This window comes from Camellia sinensis, chromosome 15, assembly GCF_055761805.1.
Source record: "Camellia sinensis isolate YWXY chromosome 15, ASM5576180v1, whole genome shotgun sequence".
NCBI lineage: Eukaryota > Viridiplantae > Streptophyta > Magnoliopsida > Ericales > Theaceae > Camellia > Camellia sinensis.
The window spans coordinates 5,961,787-5,975,938 of NC_138975.1; the positions used below are offsets into that span (position 1 = coordinate 5,961,787).

General features: G+C 36.5%; 1 protein-coding gene across 3 annotated transcripts in view; it reads left to right on the forward strand.

Moving 5' to 3' along the window:
• SRF5 (STRUBBELIG-receptor family 5) overlaps positions 1 to 3,010 on the forward strand; it is a 29,902-nt gene extending 26,892 nt beyond the window's left edge. For 2 of the 3 annotated variants that reach the window (XM_028267444.2, XM_028267446.2), the window contains 3 exons: positions 1,196 to 1,332; positions 1,426 to 1,582; positions 2,164 to 2,488. In XM_028267444.2, the coding sequence (XP_028123245.2) occupies positions 1,196 to 1,332; positions 1,426 to 1,582; positions 2,164 to 2,286 (417 nt within the window). In that variant the 3' untranslated portion in view covers positions 2,287 to 2,488. Of the gene's footprint in view, positions 1 to 1,195; positions 1,333 to 1,425; positions 1,583 to 2,163 lie in introns of all 3 variants that reach the window. The other variant, XM_028267445.2, reaches the window with a different exon arrangement.
• The last annotated feature ends 11,142 nt before the right edge of the window (positions 3,011 to 14,152 follow it).

Sequence of the window (14,152 nt, forward strand, 5' to 3'; positions counted from 1 at the left end):
GAAGAAATAGACTTCCAGGGGTTATTTGATAAAGACTGAAATATAGCAATAGTTTTTCTTTTGAAGTAAAGTTTATTAGAAGGAATCAAAATCAGATGTCCTCTGTGTACACCCACAAATATTCATCTTCTTACGGATCAAAATTCTCTTCAATTTCGAAAAACACCTGACCGTAAGGTTTGCGAATACCCAGCTTTTCAAAAGGTTAAAAAATAACAATTTTTAACTAGAAAAGCGGTTCTTCTACCCCATTACAAGATTGGCAATTCCTTTCTTCCCAAATTGTCCACAACAAATACAACAGGGCTGATTTCCATGCCTTGCTTTTATATTTTCAGACATCCCTCCCAATCAATGCAAAAGTTGTACCACACTTCTTGGATAACCCAAGGAACGCCTAACAACACTAATATCATAACCCCACATCTTTTTGGTCACTCTGCAATGAATGAGGAGGTGATCAACTGAGTCCACATATTCTTTTCCCTCCCAACACCAATTAAAAATGTGTTTACATCAAATCAAATTATCCAAAATAAGGATTTTTCTATGCGCTGCTGTCCAAAAACAATTGCAACCTTGGAAGTGGTTGTGGAGTTCCATGTTCCCGTTCAAGGAAATGAAGCCTCACTAGAGCCCTCCCAGCAACCTCAAACATGTTAGGCATAGATGTATCACATTTCATGAGTCCTCTCCACTGCCTATGCGTGACATGACATGCTTTAAGTTTTGGATAAGCCTTCAACTCAGCCTCTCAATTTTCTAAAGCTCACCTGAATGACACATCCCAAAATACCTAGTTTCCTTTAGAATGCATGAAATCAACCTCTGTTGCATCATCCCTCTGTACTGCAATCTGAAAAAATAGTTTGAAACACCATATCCAGCACCTCCTTCGCATTCCACCTATTTAAGATATCTAATTCTGTTTATAACACTATGCAATTGGTCTTCTACACTTCATAGTAATGTGTTCCATTATTTGTTGCTATATATAAGTGCACATTTGCAGCTTTTCTTTTTGCTCATCTTCTATGTTGATTTTGGCACTAAATTTATTCTTCAAGTTTAGTGCACTTTGTGCTTTTACAACAGTAATGGGTTTGTTCATCTTTCATACATTTTTTTTTTTTGCTCATTTAAATAGAGGTAGAAAGCCTATATTCTACATTATCCTTGTTGACCTTTTTGTCAGCGTACAAGCGTAAATCTGGGGAGTGGATACAATGCTCCAGAATGCACCAAACCTTCAGCTTATACAATGAAGAGTGATGTTTATAGTTTTGGGGTGGTTATGTTGGAGTTGTTGACAGGTCGAATGCCTTTTGACAGGTGTGTTGCCTTTTCGAGGTTGAAATTTATTTTAATATGGTCTTGCACAGACTCCTCATTTTTATCTGAAATCATTCTGTTGCTTCCTTCTAGTTCAAAGCCAAGATTAGAACAATCACTAGTCCGGTGGGCCACCCCACAGCTCCATGATATCGATGCATTGGGGAAAATGGTGGATCCTGCCTTGTGTGGACTGTATCCTCCTAAATCGGTCTCTCGATTTGCTGACATTATCGCTCTGTGTGTACAGGTAAGACCCAAAGGGTGTGCTATAAAATTTCAGCCAAGATGATGTGCATACCAAATGGGAGTGCTATAAAGATCAACAATTTAAATGGACGAGGGAAAAAAAAAAAAAAAGAAGAAGAAGAAGAAGAAAAGTTGTTAAAATTTGAAATTTGAAATCAAAATCTGAAATAGCTATATATAGGTAGTTGCATAGGAATAATTTGGAAAAGAAAAAATTGTGACATGTGCTTTAAATAATAGAATATATGTCATCCAGGCCTTATCTGGTTTGAAGTTGGCTCTCTTAGATGTTTAGGTGATTTGTACTTTATAGATTCTGATTAGGACAAGAGTACCTTTTCTCTGCTACATGCTCCGGACCAAATACATGGTGCCTCCATTCACCAACTTCTGGTTCATATTTTAGGTTTAGCTAGTTGGTTTGGTGCAATGCAATCTTTCGCTTGTGCATTTGAGTCTTGGACTTGAATGGGCAGGCGGTGGTGAAGAGGCAGTTTGTGAATTATAGTATGATGTAACCCACTTACTGTCATTTGGTATCATTCCAAAATTCTTACAGGTTTATTCATATATTTGTTTCAGCTGGAGCCAGAATTTCGACCACCAATGTCCGAAGTGGTGCAGGCACTTGTCAGGGTAGTTCAGCGATCGAGTATGAGAGAGGATCCAGGTGCCTCTCTTCGTATGGCTGACTATGATTATTAATGATTTTGATTCTTTTATTTTATTTTATTTTTTGATATATATATATAAGATTTGCATAGTAACATAAGTCCTTTTTAGGGAAGCCGATTTTTATCTTATTTGTTAATTCTTTTTACCTTTTGTGCCGTATCAGTTTGAGAAGCAGCATATCCCCACCTCTATTGTCGGTCACACAAACAGATCAAAAAATAAAAAATAAAAATCGAGGACACGTGATTGGAGGTCAGCTAGTCTGGATGTTCATGTAATGCAAACGAGTGAATGCCTGCTATAAATGAGGAACAAGTTCCAGTGTTCTTGATAACAATAATCATAAGAAAGGCGAGCTGGCTGGTGGTGTTGAATGGCTTGGTAGGTATCAGCACAGGTAGAAGCTAGTGTGCCTGTTGAGTGATTATGCAAAGCAGAGAAAGAAGGAAAGAAGCTTACAAGGGGAAGTTAGTTTGAATGATAAAAAAACAAGCTCCCTACCTATGGCATTAATAAAAGTTGATTTAGGTAATAGAAGCACTCAGATGCAAAGTATGCTGAGAAATGTTAGTGTTTGATATGTTTTTTTTTAAAAAAGTTTGTTAGACAAATTATGCCCAATAATTCTTAGAGTTTTTTTTTTTTTTTGGTGGGCTGCTTGTATCAATTTAGTTCGTGTAATTTTAATGACGACACATTAAAAACTGTCAAATATGTCCAATTGTTAATAGAATTTTTTATTTTTGCTGAAAAATTGCCACGTGCCATGCAGTAACCAATTTTCAGGGTGAAAATGGGTCAATCCATCCATTTCTTTCTCTCTTCCGTCTTCTTCACCTACACCAAGGATCTTCTAGAGTGTTTTTTTCCTAAAGTTTTCTAAAGTGGTGTATTGTGTGGTTGAGATTTAATGTTAAAAAATTGATGTGACTTGTCATTAAATCTTAACCACACAATGCACCACTCTAGGAAACTTTAGAAAAAAAAAAACTCTAGAGGATCCTTGCTCCTTCACCTATCTTTTTGCTCATAAGTTAGGCTTTCACTGTATAGATTTAGACGGGTTGTCCCTAATTGCATTATAATAAGGATTAAAATCATAAATTAGATTATCTCCAAAGGTTTACCAGATTCATTACCAAATTTAAATTTGATAAAAAAGGACAGCTGCTGTTTTTTCAACAGTTTCATCAAAAAGACATCAAATTAAGAGCGAGCCAAAACTTTCATCAAACTGAGGAATTGCGGTAGATTTTATCATTTTACTGTGCGTTTACGTTGGAAGTGGGTCCCACCAGACGTCCAGCCGGTTGTCCCACCGGTCGTTCGCTTTACACATAAAATGCCGAGCAGCTTATGAACTAGCTTGAAAAGTTGGTTGCTTTTGTGGCACCAAGAATAAATTTAACATTGATCCATGGATAGAAGAAGGACATGCATTCTATATAGATTTAAATTTATATCAAAATTAGCCGTTTAGCAGGTGCACCTCTATTCCAATAAGGTTACCGTTAGTGTTGCAGAGGATTTGACAAAGTTACCATTGTTGTGATCTACAAAATAAGACTGTACTAATCTTTTAATTTCACAATATCATTATAATTTCTATTTTTTTTGTGTTTTGGTTAACTTTAATATTCACTTTTTGTTTTTAATTTCACAATATCATTACAATTTCTATTTTCTTTGTAAGTTTTAGTGTATATTATTTCTTTGTGAGCTTCAGTGCATATCATTACAATATATTTCACTGTCTGTGTTGGATGTTGTATCTTATTGAATTTTCTTAAAACTATGGAAGATTTTGAAATGTTTGAGGAATCACAAACTTCAGAGCAAAACACTGATATTAATTTTATTTCGGAAACTTCTCGTGTTTCTCGTGGTAAAGCGTTCATAATTATAGAAGATGAAACTTTATGTAGATCTTAGATGGCCGTCTCTCAAGAACTCATTACTGGTAATAGTGAAACCATGGCCGTATTTCTTCGTTTCACCGTTAGTCTGTTATGCAAAACGCAATTAATAAATTCTGTGATTTTATTGAGCAAATCCAATTGATGCAACAAAGTGGACTACTGAGGCAGACATGGTAATTTTTATTTTTTTTATTAAATATCAATTTTCTTAGTGCTCAGTCTACTTGTTATCAAAATGTTTATAATTTTCATTTTTTAGGTCGTTGAAGCTAAGCGCGTGTATCATGCAATACAGGAAAAAAAAAAAAAAAAAAAAAAACACTTCACATTTGATATAAGTTGAGATATTTTGTGCCGAAGTTGTAAGTGGGATGAATTTAGAATACAACCAAAAAAAGCCACGCAACAAACATATCCGTTTTTGAATCTAGCAATTGAAGGTGAGGCTTTTCAATCCAACAACAATATTGAGGAGGACCAATAACCAACTAATACATTAACACAACCAATTGGTACTAAGGCTACGAAAGAGAAGTTGAAGAATCAAACAACTCACGATGTTAGATATGATGAAATGGCTGCCAACCAATTTAAAATTGTTGAAGTATTTTCAATTATCTCCGCTAGAACTGTTGAGCGAGATGAACAAAAAGCGATAGACCGTAAACAGAAGGTTGTAGAGCGTCGAAGAAAGGCTAAGGATAGGGAGGAACAACTAAAAATCTTATCTATGATGAATGAAAGAGAACAACGAAATGAGGATAATAAAATAATGTAAATAGACATGACAAATTTAAATCCTATGTAAAGGGCGTACTATGAAGAGCTTCAATGGAAAATCTTATTTCGATCAACAAATAGATTTCCTTGACTATTTCATGAAGACCATGATTTCTATTCAATTTCTTGCAATGTATTTATGTATTGCATTTTAATATATTTTCTATAGTTAAATATATTGGAATTATATATATGCTGATGGTGGGTTCAAAATTTCAGAAATAACATGTGGTTGGTCTATTATTAGTACCAAGTGTATTGGTTTTATTATTTGTATATGTAAAATTAGTATGAAGAGCTCAATATCTATTATTTGTATCTGTCAAATTATTTTTATTGGTTTTATTATTTAAAAACAAAAACATTAATACAAACACACTTACTCCAAATCAATTTTCAAAAGAAAAATGATGGAAACACACAAATCATGGTCACAAAATAAATTTTTTATAGAGAGGTAGTTTGTTTAAATTTTTTTGTACAGAGGTAGTTTTAAAAAATTTCATTCACAGTTCAAATATCTATCAATTTTGTTTGTATACTTTTTTTTTTCTTCAAAACATGCTCACATTGAACTGAGTTCCCAATGCAGTGAATTGATTAGCCATTTGTTGTTCCCATTGAATGCGTTGATTGTGTTGTTCTTGTTCCATGGCCAAAAAATAGTCCAGGATTGAGGTTTTTCAGTTGCTGGCATGGCATTGTCATGGGGGTCTTCGGGAGCATCATCAGGCGGGACATTTGCATTAAGACTTCCCAATAAATTTTCAACGTCACCAGCTCGGGTTAGTGTGTGCTCCGAAATGGCTGAAGAGATTTTAGTCTCTACTTCACCTACAAGTCGGATCTTAAAAACTTTGAAAATTTTAGTAAGCAGAGCCCCAAAAGGTAGTGATCGGCCAATGATATGACCAAGATTTGCAACCATCATTTCTTTCATTAGTATATAACATAAATCCAATTTGTGGCCAACTTCAAAACAATATAGCAAACATGCATTAAAATATGGGACAACATCAAAATGTCCTCTTTTCGGAGTGATATTTTCTACTATAAACCGATGGAGAATACGAAGATGGGGTTTCAAATGTTTTGCTAGTAAATTACTCCCGGTTGATCTCCTCTCACAGATAGTAGTATATTCTTCACTTATATTGCCAACAATTCAAGTAGGTCAGTCTCACTGTGAAAATAGATATGTATATCCCCTTACTCAACTCCAATAATTTGTGACAAAGTGGGGATATGAAACTCAGTAGTCTTACCTTTCACATAAGGTAGAAGACTAAAGTTTTCATTTTCTTCATCGGTACATTTCAAGTGAACATAAAATAAAGACACAAGACAAGGATATACCTTTTGTGGTAAATTGATTAAATTTAGCCACCCCATAGCCTCAAGTTTGTTAACCAATAAAGGATGATATTGAGCAGGAAAATTAACCCTTCTCCTGATGACAATAGGTTGGCTGGAGAAGCTTTGAAAGGCTTGTTCACGATTGTAAGTGAGAAAATCAGTAGTAGGATAAGCTGAACTTTAAGGTTGTTGCTATTTTTGGCGTGGTGGAGGGTTGGAGCTTTCACCGTGTTTTGGTCTTGTCTTTTGGTTCTAGGCATGATGTGAATATTTGTTCAATTTGATTGGAAATGTGTTAAATATGAATGATGGATTTTAAAGGAGCTAAAATTGAGTGTGAGGTGACTAAATGGTGTGAAAAGGCAATGCAAAAGTGCAACAGAAAATGAAGTGCACACAGAAAAAAAAAAAAAAAAAAAGAACAAACAGGACTGGTTGATTGGCCGATCGACCGACCGATTGACCCCTCAGTTGATCGTTTCTGGAGCAGAATTTGTATTTGGTTTATGCTAAAATTTGGTGTAGCTCGCCTTTTTTGCGCCCTTTTTCGGAAGCTCAAAAAGAAGCCCTACAGTTCGGACTCCCACAGTTCTAAATCTAATCTCACAAGTGTAATGTGAAATTGATAAACACTAAAGAGTCTAAATCCGGCAAATTATTTTGGAAAACTGATTTTGAATCAAAATGTCAAAATTGGACTGCTTTGCCAGATACAGAATCGCCACCTAAATATTTTATTTTAGGAAAATCTAGGAAACCCATGACTCGTGCCAAAGACCACGTGTTCGTCATCACCAAAGTTACCTCAGCTCGGGAACTTAGGTACGAGAGGGGAAGGTCATGAATTGAGCACCCTCGCTTACCCGATCAAAGATCGGCCTCTACTAATCATGATATAATTTTTATCAACATTATATGCTCTTTTTCCGGTTATTAGGCTAGCATTACTATGTGATGCGTTCAAGCAAGTATAGACCAGTTTGCTCAATTTAGAACAATTCAACTCATGTTTGTTTCGGAAAATGGTTTGAATTTTGTCACCTCAAGTGGGCTTAAAGTTGCGGATTTGCCACCAAATATAGTGGGTTTAAAACATGATTTGCTACTCAACAAAGTAGGCTTAAAACGCATATTCATTGAATCGTTCCAATTCAAACAACAAGCCTTCATCCATAGGCATTCATGTAGCTTATCAAATAAGCATTTAGCCTTGTGGTAAGCATGCTAGACATGGCAACATTCACATTCATGCGAGTATGCTAAAGCACTAAAAACTCACCTAGTACTCCAAGCTAAGAAGATATGAGTTAGAAAAATATGTATGATTCCTAACTATACTAATGCAACACATGCAATATGCAATTAATAGGCTCGGCTACTTAGATGGCATATGGATCGATTTAAACAACATGCGATTAAACACGTATTCAAATTAGATATTGAAATGGCAATGCAGCTTGAATGATGTGCCGAGCCTCGGTGCATGCAATACGAATGAATGGATGTAAGCATAAGGTATGCTAATTTGAAATATGTCCCTAATCTAACCATCAAAAGGGATTAAATAAAAGGGAGAAAGATGTGGGGTTGGAAAACATACACACACACGCGCACGCACGCGCGCACACTTATTACAACATTACGCTCTTGCGAAGGATGGTCCGAATGAATAAAAGCTAATCAACTAGCTACGCTAATTAAGCTAACTAATTATTACAAACCGAATTAATTAACTATTCTAGTTAACTAATTACAAAATGAAACTGAATAACTAGTTAAACTAACTAATTATTTACAACTCTTAATTAGCTACAACTAATTAATTACAACACATATTTGATCTATTGCTAATTAAACTAATTAGCTAATCCCGGGAGGTGAGAGAGGCTCATGCATGCTCGGTTTCCACCCGAAAAGCCACTGCCTTGCTACTGCAAGCCTCTGTTTGCACATTTGAACACTGACAATGCAGCCTACTTCCAGAACACCTCTGCTCCATCATACCAACACACTGTGCAAATTTCACTGATAGCTGACAAGGGGCCGGTCGGCTACTGGTGGTGGTTGTTAGCCATTGATAATCTGGACTTCCTTGCTGCAACAGAGAGCAAACAGAGCAAAACAGTGTATTTCTCAAGGGTTGTTTGCACAATTCACCCCCCTTTTCATGGACAAATCAAAGGGAGACAAACTTTAGTTCACAAACCATCAAGTCAAGCAATTTCATTGCATGATGGCTCACAAACCAAAGTGTGAAATTTCATTAAATGTAACAAAATGAGACTCTAACCTCCTCCCTTTCATGAGAGATCAAGGGAAGTGGTTGACCTTGAAAACTTGGCACATTTCATCACTAATGAGTATGAAATGGCCCAAGTTTCCATGTGTTCAATTAATGTCTGATTGAACACAACAAATTAATATCTTGCACACTTGTAGTTTCTACTTTTTTACTTATTTTAACTTACCAACCCATTCTTTAACCAATTAAGTCCATTGGTGAGAAGTCCTCTAAAGGGAAGGAAGTGTCAAACAAGAGGTAATTTAAGGCATGAGAGAAGCTTCATGTTGTTGGTAATGAACCCTCAAAAGAGGATTAAACCATTATGCATGAGCCTCAATCTCAAGCTTAAACAACCCTAAAGTTGAAACAACCCTCAAAGCAAATGAAAAAGTGAAGAAATGAGGGAGATTGCAGAGATTATAAGTGCTGAAATTAGGTGAGAAAAAGCACTAAAATATGCAATCAACTCAAACCAATGGTGGTTAAAGCCTTAAAAAACCAAGCTAGTGAAATGACTTACACTATAACTATGCAATACAAGACTTAAATGACTTAACCAGCCAAAAACAGAGTTACAACAATCCAAAAAAAAAAGAGCCTAAATCATGCTGGAATTGAGCTACAAATTGCTAGAAAAATAGGCTAACACATAGAGCTATCTAGGCTAGTAAGCAAGACACAAGGAGGGGAGGCTAACCCCTCCAAATTTAGACTTCAAAACATGATTTTAACCACTGAAATAACTCTAAAAAATAGTATTTAAAAGCCCTGAAAAAGATGATGTAAGGATGGGAAACACAAAAGCAAAGGCCTCCAAAACAAAGTACAAAGAAGGACTATCAACCCCTCAAACCTTAATGGCCTTAGGACCCAAGCTTCAGCCCAAAAATATAGAGTTTTTATAGCCCAAAATCAGTTGGAAAACATTCTGGAATGAAGACAATAGAAGCTAAAACAATAAACTAAAACATGGAGCTTTTGAGCTAGTGAACAAGCATAAAGAGGGGTGGCTATCCCCTCTATTTTTGGGACCTCAAAATAACATTTTTAGCCCCTGAAAAACTCTGAAAATCAGTGGTAAAAAGTTGGAAAAAAGTTGCTGAAGGAATGGGAAACACAAGTGGAAAGGCTTAGAGAATAAGGTTCAAAGAAGGGTGATTAACCCCTCTACCTTTAATAGCCTTAAACCACAAGCTTCATCCCATACAAATAGTTGAAAAACACTTCTAAATTAGCAAGAAAAAATAGGGAAGAAGTAGTGCAAAGGTGCTCAAAATTATACCTCTTGAAGAGGAATAACACTTTTGTTCACAATCCAACCAATTCTCACTCTCAATGATTGAAATTAGGACTCAACAATCTTAGCAATGAGAGCTCTAATATTGGCCTAGGAAGTGTAGAGAGAGGGTAGATAGGTTGCAAGATAGAGATAGAGAGAGAATTCCAAGAATTGGAGCTTTTGGAATTTTTTTGAACCTTAAATCAAGAGGTTTGGCCAGGTATATATAGAAAAACTGCCTAACAGGTCAAAAATATCAAGCCTTGAACAGCTAGAGCTTGTGGGGGACAGCTGGCCAAAAATATCTAGGTTTTTCACTAGTGGCCGACCGGCTAGAAGTGTGGATTGTTGGCCATCAATGGTGGCCGCTCGGCTATCAAAAATTTGCTTCCAGGCCCAACTTCAAATCGACATATCTCCTTCATCCGGATTCCTTTGCAGGTTATTCTTAAGTCTAAATTGAAGCCCTAAAAGTCTAATTTCCAATGGAAGTAGCCTCACATCAAAATTTTAAGTTTGATAAGAGATATGCCTATTTTAGTGAAGGTTACTCAGTTTTGGCTTAATCGGATGGATGCCTAACTTCCAATAACCATATCTCCCTCATCCGTACTGGGCTTTAGGAGATTCTTGAGTGTAAAATGAACCCCCGAAAGTCCACTTTCCAATGGTGGTGGCCCCACAATTAAAGTCCAAGTGTACAAAAAGGTAGGCCTGATTTAGTGGAGGCTGCTCAGTTCTCCCTTAACAGTTGACGCCCAACTTGTCTCCCAACGAATTTTCTTCCCTCTCCTCCTTTTCTTCAACTCCAAACCTCTAAATAAGATGTGTTAAAGATTTTTTCAAAGAGTTCACCTCTCTTCCATTTATTTCCATTTGTCCTTGCTCGGTTTACCGAAAAGTGCAATTTTTAACGAAATGCGAGCCTCGGAACATCGTAGAAGAATTTTCAAAAATATTTTGAAAGAGAGGGATTTAAGGTCTAAAATAGTTTTGGTCAAAATAGTGTCAGTCCAAAATGGGGTGCAAGATTGGGATTTAGAAGCTTTTCTTACTGAAGAAATTGAACATTTGTACAGCACAACTTTCATCATCGAGTGATCAATCAGTGGCGCCCAAGTCTTAAGGGCGGTCAAAAATGGGGTGTCTACATTTGGCTTACTACTTCTTTCAATGCACACTTCCTTCACCAAAAATGACATACATTTTTGTCCAATATTGAGTGTATATAGAGTGTCAGTAGCTTTAAATGAGGTAGGTGGTGGAGGGAAGTAATGAAGTGGGTAAATTTCTTAAATGAAGTAGTTGGATGGTGGTGTGTGTTTCATGAGGCATTTGCCAAACCTACAAGTCGTATGTACATTCTGATGGTGAAGTAGTTGGATTGTACAGAGGTATTGAATTTTCAAATGTTGGGTATTTCTCAGATTTATTGGTAATTGATTTGTAATATATATTTTAATACTATATTCATTTTTGTAATTTATTTGTGAAGTGTGCTGCATTCATTTGTAATTTAATATATGGTGGATATTGTGGACACCCCATTTTTTACGGCCCTTATGACTTGGACATCCTTGTATGCACACCCGATGATGAGTTTATATGCTTGCCAAGTGCTCGAAGTCCTCAACAGAATGCCACAACTTTGAGCCTTTCAAACTCTGTACCTTTGTTGTCCCAGTTTTGGACCAAGCCTTAGGCCTTTAAGCCTGCAGCTTTTGGTGGCTTGCCGGCCACTTTTAGAGGCTGTCGGCCACTGATGTGGCTTGTCGGCCACCAGTGTATTTTGCAGATATTTTATACCAGTTGTGCTAGCTGTTTGCATAGATGCATGCATTTATCCCCACGTGTAGGGCTGGATCTCCTTGAGGGAATTTCATGTTTTCTATATATAGAAGGCCCCTCTCTCATGTTTTAAGATTAGAAAATTTTGAGATAAAAAAATTTTCTCTCTCTCTACAATTCTCTCTCTCTCTCTCTCTCTCTCTCTCTACCAAATCTCTACACTTTTGCCTACAAATCTTCAACGTTTGCCTATGCACCCTTAACCAAATCTTCTCATCTCTGAGCTGAGGTATTCTTGAGCTTGGTTTGAGCTCTAGAGGATGTGTTTAGTTGGTTTTGTTGCTTGGAATAGCTTTTTCTCTTCAAGAGGTATAAGACTTTGCTTGTAGCTTTGTTTTATTTTCTTTCTTTCCTACTGTTTTTCCATTGTTTTGGGCTGTCAAAACTTTGTGTTTTTTGGGCTGAAGCTTGGGTTTAAGGCCATTAAAGGTTGAGGGGTTGATAGCCCTTCTTTATACCTTATTTTGGAGGCCTTTGCCCTTGTGTTTTCCACCATTTTACTATCTTTTTCCAAGCTTTTAAACACTGATTTTCAGAGCTTTTTCAGTGACCAAAATCATATTTTAAAGTCCAAATTTGGAGGGGTTAGTCTCCGTTCCTTGTGCCTTGCTTACTAGCCTAGTTGGTGCCATGTTTTAGCATTTTAATCTAGCTATTTTTAGTTCAATTCCAGCATGTTTTAGGGCTTATTTTAGACTATTTTAGCACTGTTTTAAGTTGTTGTTTGAATTTGAGCTTGGTTTTGCATGCTTCTAATGTAATAGTCCTCATAAGCTTAATGTTTTAGGTCTTAGATATCACTTATTTGAGTTGATAGTACTTATTTTGGGCTTTTCATACTTCATTTCAGCACTTATAATCTCTGCAACCTCCCTTCATTCTTGGCTTCTTTTTTTTTTCCTTGAAAGTGGTTTCAAATCACTTGCTTGCTCAAGTATGAAATTGAGGTTTCATACTTGATGGTTTAATCCCTTAGGGGGTTCATTACCAACGGTATGATGCTTCTTTCATACCCAAAGCAACTTGTGTTTTGAGCCCTCTTTTCATTAGAGGACTTTAATTCACCATTGGACTTAATTGAATTAAAGAATGGTTGGTAAACTAAAATGGAGTAACTTAGATTTAAAAATGAGTAAGATAATAATTTGGTTATGTTCAATCGGATGTTAATTGAACACATGGAACTTGGACCATTTCATACTTGCTACTGATGAAATAATTCAAGTCTCCAAGGTCATCACTTCCCTTGATCTTTCATGATAGGGAGGTAGTTTTTGAGAGTCTCATTTTGTTGCATTTATTAAGCTTGCACACTTGGTTTCACAAGCCATCATGCAATGAAATTGCTTGAGTTGGTGGTTTGTGGCTTAAGTTCACCACTCCTTGGATTTGCTCATGAAAAAGAGGGGTGAGTTGTGCAAACAAACCCTTGAAATACCCTATATATGCTCTGTTTGTCCTCTGTTGCAGCAAGATGAACCTATGCAGTAGTGGCCGGCAGGCCACTTTCCATGGCCGGCAGGTGGTCGGCAGACTACCTTTGGTGGCCGGCCATCACTAGTGGCCAGCAACCTTTATCACTGGCTAGCCGGCCACTGATGCAAATTTCAGCAGCATGTTTGTAAGGCAGAGCAGAGTGAGCAGTAGTTTTGGTGTTCAATTGTGCAAACAGAGGCATTCAGAAGCAAAACAGTGGTCTTTTCGGGTGGAAACCGAGCATGCGCATGAACATACCTCGCTTCCCAAGGCAGAGTAGTTAGCTTAATACTTAATTGTTTTGTTTAATCACTTATTTTAATTGCACTTGTGTTGTAATTATTTAATTAGTTTAGTTAACTAGTTAATTCAAGTGTTGTAAAAATTAGTTAAGTGGCTTAGCTAGTTATTTATTCTGTTTTGTAATAATTAGCTTAATTAGCTTTAGCTTTAATTAGTTAGTTTATTCATTTGGACTCTCCTTCATGAGAGCGCAATGTAATAATGTGTATGTCTTTCAACCCCACGTCTTTCTCCCTTTTATTTACTAGCTTACGATGGTTAGTTTAGGGACATCATGTTTCATTTAACATACTTCATGATTGCATCCATTTGTATTACATGCACCAAGGCTTGGTTCATCATTCTAACTACATTATCGTTTTAATACTTCTTTGAAAGGTGCTTAAACCGCATGCTATCAAATTGATTCGTATACCATGCTTATTACCCAAGCCTAATAATTGCATATCGTATGTGTTACATTAGTCATCTTGCCTAGTTAGGAATCATGCATTTTTTTCTAACTCTGTTGTTTATTTTGGCTTGGAGTACTAAGTGAGCCTTTACTTGCTTTAGCATGTTGCATGAGTGTGAATGTTGCCATGTTTAGCATGCTTGCCATGAGGCTAAGTGCTAAACTGCTTGTATGCTTGTGGATGAAGGCTATTTGCT